The 12,676-nt window shown below is 37.1% G+C and overlaps 1 protein-coding gene across 1 annotated transcript in view; it reads right to left on the bottom strand.

Annotated features, from left to right (window-relative positions):
* The window catches only part of GNAT3 (G protein subunit alpha transducin 3), a 53,015-nt gene that overhangs the window by 6,817 nt on the left and 33,522 nt on the right, over window positions 1-12,676 (bottom strand). The window contains exon 5 of the mRNA XM_081800642.1: window positions 7,885-8,013. Coding sequence (XP_081656768.1) covers window positions 7,885-8,013 — 129 coding nt within the window. The remainder of the gene's footprint in view (window positions 1-7,884; window positions 8,014-12,676) is intronic.

Raw genomic sequence — 12,676 nt, 5'->3', positions numbered from 1 at the left:
TTTTTTTTTTTTAAAGATTTTATTTATTTATCTGACAGATAGACAGCGAGAGAGGAAACACAAGCAGGAGGAGTGGGAGAGGGAGAAGCAGGCTTCCCGCTGAGCAGGGAGCCCGATGCGGGGCTCGATCCCATGACCCTGGGATCATGACCTGAGCCGAAGGCAGACGCTTAACGACTGAGCCACCCAGGCGCCCCTGTTCCATGATTTTAATGGTGATAGTACAGACTGTCAGGATTCTAGGTGTTGTGTATATTCTCCATTTGGTCATAGACAAATATATGATGGATCATTTGTTGGCAAAGAAATGTGATACTGTGATTGAACAAAAATACATCAACTTGTGGATTTTGGCGTGTTGAGGATTGAATATGCATCAGTAGGTTTAAACTCCTGGTAAGCTTTTCAAACTAAAACCACCTGCTGTGTCTCCACCCACTAGATTTGGATATGCAAGTATCTCCATAATTCTTGTTTTCTCTTTTGTTCTAGTCCTCTCTTCAGGGTTTGCTTCCATCATGGGCATCCCACAATGGAGAGTGAACAGAATGAGGAGAAAAGTTGCTGGATGAATAGAATGTCAGTGCTGAGAGCCTGATAATGAATTTCTACAGTAGAAATGATATTGCTGTAGGAACCAAACTCCAGGACACCTTGGTTAAGTTTTCTCCACCAGATAAATGGGACGTGGGTTTGTCTAACTAACATTTCTTTTTGAGTCTTTTTTTCTTTGCTTTTATGGCCAGCTAAATAAGCTATCTCCATCTATCTGATGATTTCTTTTTTTAATTACTTCTATATTTTCAATTAGATTATATTCAAAACTTACAAATCTGAGGATATTCTACTAGTAGAACTGCTCAGATTCCTGGCACAGTGATCAAATATTTTATCTCAAAGAGGATAACCTTATTGCTCTCATGTTAATAGTTTTTAAATCAGAAAAAAAAATTGCAGGGAGTCCCTTGCAATGAAAACAGTAATAAGAATTATCAAGATATGGATATCACCAATTTATGAACTCTGGGGGGGAATTTAAACTCCCCAGGAAAAGGGAAAAACAGAAACTTCATGTACTTTCTATGTTTTTCTTTTCTACAATGTAATGATCTCAAATGACTTTCCCAAGAAATAGAATGTTTGAAAAATCTTTTGAGATGAAATTCAGAGCAAGCCCAGCAAACTCGCTGGCTCTCTCCTGATGTTTTCTGATCATTCAGCTTCTTCACAGCCTACTGTTGACATTAACACCTTTGTGTAAGGGTAGCTATTCTCCTCTTCAGGTAAATATATACAATTCTTGAGGGGTATAATGTGTAATATGACCCTTAGACCACTGTTCTTTTAATGTATCATGCAGCCTTCAGTAAACGTGTTTTAATAGGCTTAGCTTTCTCCTGAGGAAGGGAAGACAAAGATTTGTCCTCTGAGGGTTTTGTCATATTGATAAAAATGGCTTTCGAAAGTCTTAGATGGCATGCTAATTACCTTCTCATTTTATGACTCACTTGATCAACACTGATGCGTGTCTGTGTGCATGTGCTCAGGTTGATGTTAGAGACAAAGGTCCAGGGAGCATAGAACATGCCATCTGCCATTACAGAATTTAAATGTTCATTAGCAAATCAGAACAACAGCTGGAGTTTTGCTTTCATACTGAGTCTACTGGATATTATGTTAGCCCTAAGAAGTTACGTGTTGTTTTGCTGCTATTGTAGTAATTTCTTTTCATACGTCTCTCCTCACTTTTAGCTCTTCCTCTAAATTTTAACTTGCGACTTACTTTAGAGGTGTAAAGCATTAAAGCCTATTGAAACAATTTAGAGATTCCCAAAGTAGAAGCCTTTACTTAAATTATTGAATAAGAAATATCTATCTAAAAAAATTTGTAAGGATATATGAGTACAGAAATATATCAGAATAGGGGTGCCTGGGTGGCTCAGTCTTTAAGCATCTGCCTTTGGCTCAGGTCATGATCCCAGGGTCCTGGGATCGAGCCCCACATCAGGCTCCCTGCTCCGCGGGAAGCCTGCTTCTCCCTCTCCCACTCCCCCTGCTTGTGTTCCCTCTCTTCGCTGTGTCTCTCTCTGTCAAATAAATAAAATCTTAAAAAAAAAAAGTATATCAGAATATACATGAATGTGAATACATGTATATTCCATCATGACCATTTTGTGAAAAACAGAAGGAGAAATCCAAGAAAAACATGCATTCTCACTGACTGAACATTTGGATTGGTCAAATCTACAGGAACAATTAATGAGATAAACTTACATGTGATACAGATTGAGTCCCCTTGATTCCCTGAGGAGTGAAAGTAACCAGAGTCTTCATGATAGTGAATGGAACGTGCAGTTCTCATTTTTGTGTGAAGAAGTTTTGTTTTACTTATTTATTTGTTTGGTAATACATATTTCTTTCTTTTTTTTTTTTTTAAAGATTTTATTTATTTATTTGAGAGAGAGAGAATGAGAGAGAGCACATGAGAGGGGGGAGGGTCAGAGGGAGAAGCAGACTCCCTGCCGAGCAGGAAGCCCGTGTGGGACTCGATCCAGGGACTCCAGGATCATGACCTGAGCCGAAGGCAGTCGCTTAACCAACTGAGCCACCCAGGCGCCCTGGTAATACATATTTCCTTATTAAGTCTGATATTTCAGTTAGAATTCTTAAATTAAAAAAAAAAGGTTTTAAATGCCTGAGCTGTACAATACAGCTAAAAATCCACAGGCAAGACTTTTAAGTGACCATTGAACATTGATTATTTGTTAAACTACCTATAGCATTGACATAGGGCAAGTCATCAAGGTTTTATGGCTTTATATTCAGCAGTTGAGTTGTGTAGTCTATTTTAAACAACTGAGGAAGCTGTTGAGTTTTATGGCTTTATGTCAAACAGTTGGCTAAATATTTAACCACACCACATTATTCACACTTAATATTAGAATAGATTATAATAAAGTAATCTGTACTTTGTAGTGCTTAGAAAATTATTACATAATCTAGGATAGCCAAAAATTACTAATGCTACTGCAGCTAATTTGTTAGAAGTCTTTGCTCTTCTTCTAAGTATATGACTTCTCTTGGAAAAAAAAAAATCACAATTTCTGACATCTATATATTTGACCACAGAAAAAGCAGACCTAATCTGAGTTGGAATTTATTTTAAATTATTATGTTGAGTGGAGTTGTTCCAAGATAATTGGTTGTATCAGAATTGGCATAACTTCTTAAGATGGCCATATAAATCTGTGTCATCACTATACAGACATAACAAAGTGGCCTAACCAAGTCTTTCCCTTGTGCCAAGTTCTGAAAATAGATCAGGGTAAATATTTTCAGACAAAAGAGATATGCACAGAGATCATTCTAGATCCCTCAATTGCTTGTAATTAAAAAATGGAATCAAAAGGACTTATAACCATAAAAAAGTCAGGTCTCTAAATGCTCATAGTTGTTAATAACATGATGTACTTTCTAGCAATGTGTGTGTGTCTGTTCGGAACTTAAAATGCCCACTAGATAATCCTCTAATTATTGAATAACATAATTCATAAAATCACTAAAATATATTACTAGAATAAATTAGACATGTTATAAAGCTTACTGTTTGGATAATATTGACCATGAACATACCTGAAACAGATAGTTATATATGAGTTATTGCTCTGTGAGATTTAATAGATAATGACAATGCTAATTTGGGATCTAGCAGCTGGGTAGACAATCAGACTCACTCCTAAGCTAATACCCCCACAAAAAGGAACCCAGTGCACATGATCAATTTAATATTCAAGAAAATTATAATTTATGTCATATCATAGATCCACTCAAACGTTGTTGAGAATAGTTATGTTGAATTTACAAAACCTAAAGCTCCACATTGTAATAGCTGCTGACTTCTCTTCTTTGACTTCCACATAGTTTTATGTCCTTTCAGTTCTCTTTTTAATTGTGGAACAATTAGGAAAAAAGTGACTTCTCTATAATTGTTTGATAAAGTCTTGTAAATCTTTAAGTTCTTTGTCCTGAGGAATTATTTTATAACAAATAAAAGAGCTCACACTTGTGTTTTCCATTTACATAGTACTTTCACATCTGTAAAAATAATTTCTTTTATGTTTGACTGTTGGAGTTCTGGTTTGATAAGAACTCTAAGGTAATTTCCATTAAATTAGGTGATACAGGAAGATGATACAGTACATTGGCAGAGAGAATTTTTCATTTTGATGTTCCTGTTTAAAATTCTAGAGTTCTCTAATTTAATATGCAAATTAAATCTTTAGTTTTAAATAATCATAGGATGATGTACGCTATGTGAATACAAATCAATGCTAATGCAATATATTTTAATACCTGGGCACTTACTGAAATGAAGTTGGAAGGTATCTTATTTTTATACTTTCTATTTTGAAATACTACCGAATTTTACACTACAAAAGCCTGTGTGTACTTTTAGATAATCCTATTCAACCCTTCAAAAAAAAAAAGTTATTTAACTGTGGGAATTTATTAAGGGATTAATATATCTCAGTTGCTGTGATCAAACTTAAAAATGTAATTAAGTGATTTTAAATAGTTCCTTAAGAAAGAAGAGTTGCCTTTTTTATATTTTGTAGTAAAACCTAAATATTTTCAAAATTTCATTGTTTAAATACTTGTGTTTAGAGAAACTCCCTGCATTTGAGTAGTTAATATTCTCCATTTCTTTATAGAAGATGCCTTTTGTTAACAAACCCTCTTGAGCGGGAGGAAATACAGAACCTATTAAAAGAGTTAAAAACCTGTTTTAATGAATGGCAAAGAGGTAGTAGTTGGGTAGTATAGAGAATGTTAGGTCAAAAGAAGTCCTAACTTGGCTTTACAATCCAGTTCACAAACACCTTCCATTTTCAGCATTGATGCTCTCATAGAGAATCTAACAGGACCTTTCCTACTCCTTCGTAAGGGCCAGTGAGATATGAAAGCAGCGTAGGCACTCACCTACCTGTAGGACTCAGACAGTCTCACAAACCACAGAACTGCAAAAGGACAGGAAAATGATGATGCACGAATGGGAGTTTAGAGGTATAATCTGAAGAGGCCTATCATGAGGTCATATATCTTTAAAATGATGTTTTATTTTTTAAAAATTAATGCAAATACAGTATTCTACTCAGAATATAATTTTTAAAATTTTATGACTATTATTTGGTGCTGAGAGAAATAGATGTTCCAGGAAATGAATGTGACTTTCTGAGGTTTTGGGTGCTCATTGGTAGTCGTCATGTCCCTTGGTTTCAGAAGCACAAATGTGCGAAGGTACCAGAGCCTGTCAACTCAGAGATAGCTCCCCAACAGGCTGTCGTTTTATTCCCTGTTCCCTCTTCTCTCTGAAGGGAGTTACAGAGGACCAACAACATTGGAAGGAGCATTTACTCAGTGGAAGAAAGAACGGTTTCTGCTCCAATTTACCTCGTAGCGCACAGAGATATGCAGTGTAAGAAGTGTGGTCTTGGAAGTTAGAAAGATGTGTTCTATTCACATTTCTAGCACTTCTATGTATGATCGTGGGGAAATCTTTTACCTCATTTTAGCCTTCATTTTTTTTGACTCTTGGTCCAACATAAGGGCAGCATTGCTCAGTTCAACATGTTACAAGGGGTGTGTACAAATAGGGTCCATACAGTGAGTGGCATAGCACATTTATTCATCCGGCAAGAACTGACTGTAAGCCTACTCTGTGATAGCCACCATGATAATCACATGAGATGGTACTGTGAAGACATGGCCCCTACCCTCCGGGAGCTCAGAGCATATGAGACAGAAACAGAAACAAAAGAGCAAACAAATAAAGAAGTCGATTTCACATATTAGTAAGGATTTTTTTTTTTTAAAAGAACAAAATAGTGTGGTATTTCAATCCTTGAAGGCATTGGCTCACATTGGTATGGCAAGTGAGAGCTGTTTGTGTTTCTTCCTGGTACCGCCCTTAGTGACCTCACATTGCTAGGTTGCAATTAGCCATTGTTAAGGTATTTTTATACCAAGGGAAGCTGCAGGGGCCACACATCGGACTTTCCTTCTCCCCCTGTCCCAGAGAGCCTACTGATATGTTTACCAGCACACTATTGGGTATAGTAGTGACAAGTATATGCAGGGATGGCAGACAGAATGATCAAGGCTCCATGAGGAGACAGCATCTCATTTCGGAACTCAATGATAACAAGGAGCCAGTCCTTGCAGAGATCCAGGGTCAGAGCATTTTAGGCAAAGAGAACAGCAAGTACAAAGGCACTAAGGTTTGGAATGTTCAAGGAACAGATATATACAGCAGATAATTTATGATAGTGACTATTTCAGAGAAGATACTAAATTGGTGTTGCATAGACTGACTGGAGTTGTAAACTTCTAGGTATTCAATATGTGATAGTAATTTTCATAACTGGTTCATGATCCAGTCTAAACTCTAGAAAATTCCATTAACTTGTGTAATGCTTTGACAGGCTTAGGAGGGGCAAACGGTCCAAGCAATTGGACTTGGATTCCCATAGGAAAACCTTAGAAACTGGATCGAAAACAAGGAGTCTAGAGAAAGTAGTTGCCAAAGAGGAATTGTACAGCAGCCATGACAGGACTGAAGACAAACTGCTTACATCTGCCAAGAGTAGATGTCGATCTAAATCTTGGCAGTCTCTTTATCCTGGTTTGATCTTTGACTCATCTGTCAGAAAATTCACTATTTGTGGACCTGAAATTCAGGTGTAAATTTTGAAGAGCTTTCTTTGATATTAACTTGGAAATATACTGGCTATCTATATAACATCTATTCTAGTTAGATATTCTGTCTCACCAATGTTAATAATAAATTTTTTTTTGTTTTTAAGATTATATTTATTTATTTGACAGAGAAAGAGATAGCGACAGCAGGAACACAAGCAGGGGGAGTGGGAGAGGGAGAAGCAGGCTTCCCGCTGAGCAGGGAGCCCGATGCGGGGCTCGATCCCAGGACCCTGGGATCACGACCTGAGCCGAAGGCAGACGCTTAATGACTGAGCCACCCAGGTGCCCCAATAATAAAAAAATTTTTAAAGCTTTTATCCCACTGAAGTAAGTTTTGCTTCACAAATGGATACAGATAATTCATGTCACTTCTGTTCGGTTTTTCTACTTTTAAAAAATATTCCCAGTTTGCATACATGAATGAGTTTATTAATTGCATTTTTAATTAATTTTTTCATTTATTAAGTGGTACATCTGGAACCTGGTTTTGATGTTTAATAGTCCATCTTATCCACAATCCACAGGGAGAGGCACTTAAGTGTCGTGACATTTTATAACAACTACGGTTTGGATTTCCATTTCTTGGTGTAGTAGATGAGTGGTTTTGCGATAGCATTTCTAGAAAGGTCTTGATAATGTGACGGCAATAAAAATAGTGGACTCATTTTCATACCCAAACCATGCTTATAAAATAGGTCTTGTTATTTCAGTAAATAGCATCACATTCCAATAGTTCTCTCAATTATTTGCATTTTTTAAATTAAGGAAATGAATAAGAATATTTCAGGCAAGTGGGAGATTGGACGGCAAAGGACATACTAACTCTGGCACTTTCTTTTTCTCTCTCTTCTTTTTTTTCAAAGTAGGATATCAGTTTCTAGAGGAAAATGAACTCAAGCACTCACCTAGTTAAGACAAGGCATGTTTCTTGGAGGGAGGGATGGAGCTTAGGCTGAAGGGTAGGTGTAGGGTCACAGGAAGGCAGTAAGAGCAGGTGGTAGCGAAAGCAAACCAGGCCTGGGAAGGATGCCCAAGCGCTCACTTGGTTTGAATCTGGGTTAGACCTTTCTCTGTGAAAAAATATTGAATATTTTTGTTGATGGTTAGAAAAGACACGGTGCATACCTGAAATGCAAGTCTTTAAAGGAGAATTGAGTTTCAATGAGTCCGGTTGTTTTCACTCGAGAATGCAGCACATCTTGCTCATTTGGGACATACCCAGGAGCTGTGATTCTGTCGACATCATTCAGATAGCTAATAAAACAACAAAAATAGCATACATTTTTTAAATTTCTGTTTGAACAGACCAGGAGTCGGTACAAATGAAGCTTTACTTCAAGGTCCATTAAAATTACTAAGCTCCAGACTGGTGCTTTTTGAATTCTGCTCATCAGAGCTTGGTGGCTGGTTGTGGCAGAGGGCAGCTGACCCATGGAGGCCTCTTATACAGATTGCTAGATTGATGCTGCCTTAGCCTGTATTTTATGAGGTGTATGTAACAGAATTGATGGTGTATGGATATATTTCAGAGAAAAGTTCTATTTTTGGGTTTTGATCATCCAAAAAAAAAAATGCTATCATGTAATGCTAGGCACTAGACTATCCTAAAAATGCTGTGGTTTGAATTTAGGCACTTTGAATTTTAAGAGAGTAATTGGTTGCTATAATGTTGTTCTCCACAGATTGTCTAGCTTAGGGCTCTGGACCATTTGTGTTAAGTGCCATGATTATATACAGTTAATGCAGTTAAAAAAAAGAAAACAACAAAAAACTTTTGGCTTTCTTGCTGGTTCACAATGGAACTAACTCATGACATTGGTGACCCATCCAGGGGACAGAAGGCTGAACTTAGACATTACACCCACTCTACTACTCTTCTCTTCCACCCATGTGTCAGTGTCCTTAACTCTTTCCTGGAGGACATATTTAAAAACCCTACCGTTACCAAGCTGAATACTGCCCTCTTTTTGCCCACAGGATCTAGGGGTCCTGAGAAGGAGGAACAGGTCTGAGTAAACTGTGTGCTCTATTAGAGTCTGTTAGATGAGAGGAAAGGAACTGCTCTTTGCCTCCTTCTTGAAACCAAATCATGTCTTTAAACTAAAAGTATTTCATTGCTTTCAAAACATTTGACAACCACTCTTCTAGACTTTCAATACTAAGGCTTCAGTGGCTTAGCAATATGGCTATTTCTGTGAAAATGCTGAATAGAGATAGTAAAAGTCTGGTAAGGTTTCTATGACAAAATTGGCCATTATATTAAATGAAGTTTACATTATATAGCTAAACAGGTAGATCGTGATGGGTATACCTCCATCCCGACAGAATTCGAGGGGTAGAATCCAGCTAAATATTACACATTATTCAAAAGTTGAATTTTTCAGGGACTTAGTTGAAGAGTTGTTATGTGTTAGCACCTCACACAGTGCCTTAAACAGCAAAACTATGTCGTCATTTTTTAAAAAAATAAATTCAACAGCAATATGGATAATTTATTCTTGGAGGATCTTTCTGCTTTTGAGCCAAAACAAACGGAGTGAATGCCCCAAAGGGATTTTGGCCAAATGACAAATAGGCGATCATAGTTCAGAAACACATGTATGTGTGATGTGAAAATTTATCACCATGCTTGATTCTAAAAAAGCTGAATTTTTCTTAAAAGCAAGAGACAAATCAAGATACAGATCTATCAGAAGAAAATATTAGAAGATTTTTCCAGTTTATCTGTTTTCTATTTTGTGATGTCAGGCCCTTTGTGAATTCCCTACTAAGTCTTCACATAGGGTAAAGTCTACTTTTGGTCAGGTGGTTTAGGCGGGAACAACAACAACAAAAGCAAACTTGTCAACATAGCGGTTAAATTCATTTTAATGATAGCTAAGTGAATACTTTGGTAAAGACACATTTAATGTACTTTCATTTGCGTATACAAATGATTTCAAGCAAAGCAGAAGCATTAGCAGAGTGACAAATTTGCATTTAAGATGCCTGCTTTCAATAAGTACAAGATTTGAGTGCTCAGGCCTGTGGTCTAGAACTTAAGCCATAAGCCCAAAATACATATAGCTCAAATCGTTAAAAATAAATAAATAAATAAATAAATAAATAAATAAATAAATAAATAAACCTGATTCTTTTTCTAATCATGTAAAAATAGTATTTTTTTCCTGTTAGTCTTTGTTAAATCTTAAGGCTTGTAGAATTTAAATAGCACATTAGATGGCCTCAATCAGGAAACCATGAAGTATTAATAACAAAATCTTTCCCCTGTTTGTCACTGTCATGCCCTTTTTCTTTCCGTTTGCTAGTGCTGATGAAGGCAGTTTGGTGTCCTGTTGCCACGGACATTACCTTCCCTGCTCTGATTAGGACTCACCTCTTTGTTAGCCTAAACTTGAAGGGGCCATAGGGTTTTTCTCTTTCTTTCTTTTTTTTTTAAGATTTATTTACTTGAGAGAGAGTGAGAGAACGCGTGTGCATGCACACCTGCGTGGGGGTAGGGGCAGGGTGAGTGGCGGTGGGGAGTAAGGGGGAGGGGCAGAGGCAGAGGCAGAGGGAGAGTGAGTCCTAAGCAGACTCCTTCTTAGCACGGAGCCTGACCTGGGCTGGTCTCACAATCTTGAGATCTCGCCCTGACCCCGGAGATCTGGACCTGAGCCGAAACCAAGAGTCGGAAGGTGAACCGACTGCACCACGCAGGCGCCCTGAAGAGGCTCTAGGTTTGAAAAAATAATAAATATCCTATTTTGACTGAAAAAAGAAAAAAAAGGAAAAAGGGGAAAAGGTAGAGAGAAGGAGAGGAGAAAGAAAAACGGCGGGAGGGAGCGAGGGAAGAGGCCATTGCCGTGTATAGTACATGTGAAATAGACATGGGTTTGGTACCTATCTGATACTGTATTTAGCTTTAAAATGTGAATGTGATGCAGTATTTGAAAAAAAGCGTCAATTGTTGGAAGAAAGCAATGGCCGTTCAGCTATTTTTCTTTGTGTTTTACTTAATCTTTCTTTTAAGGGCCTCTAGGGGCAGAAAATGATAATACTTAAATTTGGAGGTGTTTTTAATAATGACAATTTTCTTAGACATGGAGGTGGGAGTAAAGGTGGAGGAGTGGGTCAGATTTCTTGTTCTACTGCTCTGTAAATTAGTCAGGGTATTTAAAACCATTATAATATGGGCAACATTCACAAAATGGGTACAAATGTGTAATTGCATTTAACCTGAACAGAGAAATGCTTTGAATATGAATCTATAATGTGATACTTCCACTGTAAATTTTATATTTTGTGTGCCAAAACAGAAAAACTGAAACTGAAGTTTAGAAAGATTAGAAAATAAAATGTCATTTCATCTACCCATTTTAACAATACAATATGTAAAATGTTTTTGCTAATAAAGAGCAAAGTGTTTGGTAAACATAATGATAGTGTAATTGCAAACACACTTAGAATATGTGAATGGAAAAATAAAGCTTAATTGCTAATGTATATCTAAAACTAACTCTATTAAGTACAGCTATTGAAGGGGTTCAGGAAAGCACATCCCCCCGTACCCCAGAATGTGCCACTTTGGCATGTGGATTATTTTGAGCTGAAGGCACCTGAGACCCTGGAGGCTCAAGAGAACATTTGCCCCTCCCTCAACTACATAGAAGAATCTTAATTGAGAGTCGTTGCCCTCAGTTTAGCAGAGATACATTTTATCTGAGTGACCCATCTGCATGGCAGGGCAAACATCTAATTACCAAACATCTGCTCTTCTTATCACTCTGTAAAACACATTACTTTCCTCTCAAGTCCCAGACCACTACCCCCTCCTCTTTAGTTCAGAATAACATATATACCTCATTTCGCCTGACTTGGAAATTTCCACGTCCATGTAGATTCCCTGTAGGTATGCCTATTACATTCTATTTTCTCCTGTTAATCTGTCTCATGTCAATATGATTCTTAGGCCAGCTAAAAGGACCTTGGAGGGGACAGGAATTCTTTGTCCCCAACACTATCTTGTGCTCATTTCGGCAGCACATATGCCAACACCATTAATCTCTCACTTCTTCCCTAGAATTTTGTTAAACAACGTTTTAGGAGACTATTCCACGATTCAGTTTCTTATTGTGACTGCCCTTATCAATGATTTATATAGAAAAGCAGTGTTTCCTATACTACAGAGAGTTCTGTTAGTATTAAGATGTGGCTAGGTGCTGGGACACATAAAATAATTCTTTGAGTTTGTGTAATCACATGATGATATGCATTCTCTACTCCACCAAAGAGGCTTTGGTGGACTTTCCTCCAAGGGCTTTAGAATTTAAAATGAACATGAGTGAGTAATCACAGAAGACTGTTGTTGTTATTAGTTTTTCCTAAAATTTATATGGTTTGTTTTCTCTCTATAATCCTTCTGACCATCATGATCAGAAGTCTGAAGTATCATGCAAGTTTCATTGTTCTGTCTTCATACAATCTTTCATTTGTTTCATTTTTACTGTATACATATTTTTTAAAGTATTACTAACATGTTCTGTTGGGAGTTCATCAAAAGGACTGTATTTATACCTTTTTAGACATTGCTATGCATGTCTAAATATAATTAATATAGGGCACCTGGGTGGCTCAGTTGGTTAAGCGGCTGCCTTCGGCTCAGGTCATGATCCCGGAGTCCCTGGATCGAGTCCCGCATCGGGCTCCCTGCTCGGCGGGGAGTCTGCTTCTCCCTCTGACCCCCCCCTTTCATGTGCTCTCTCTCATTCTCTCTCTCTCAAATAAATAAATAAAATCTTTAAAAAAAAATAATAATAATAAATAAATAAATAAATAAAATTAATATAGAATAATTAAATTATATTTGCATCCATGTGCACACACAGCACAGGTTAAAAATTGCTTACTAAAATAGAAATTTAAAATAATTTTGATA

The sequence above is a fragment of the Leptonychotes weddellii genome, chromosome 12, assembly GCF_054177405.1.
Source record: "Leptonychotes weddellii isolate Sample4059 chromosome 12, ASM5417740v2, whole genome shotgun sequence".
In the NCBI taxonomy this organism is placed as follows: domain Eukaryota; kingdom Metazoa; phylum Chordata; class Mammalia; order Carnivora; family Phocidae; genus Leptonychotes; species Leptonychotes weddellii.
Note: the sequence above shows the minus strand (reverse complement) of the source record. Positions and strands in the feature narration are given on the sequence as shown.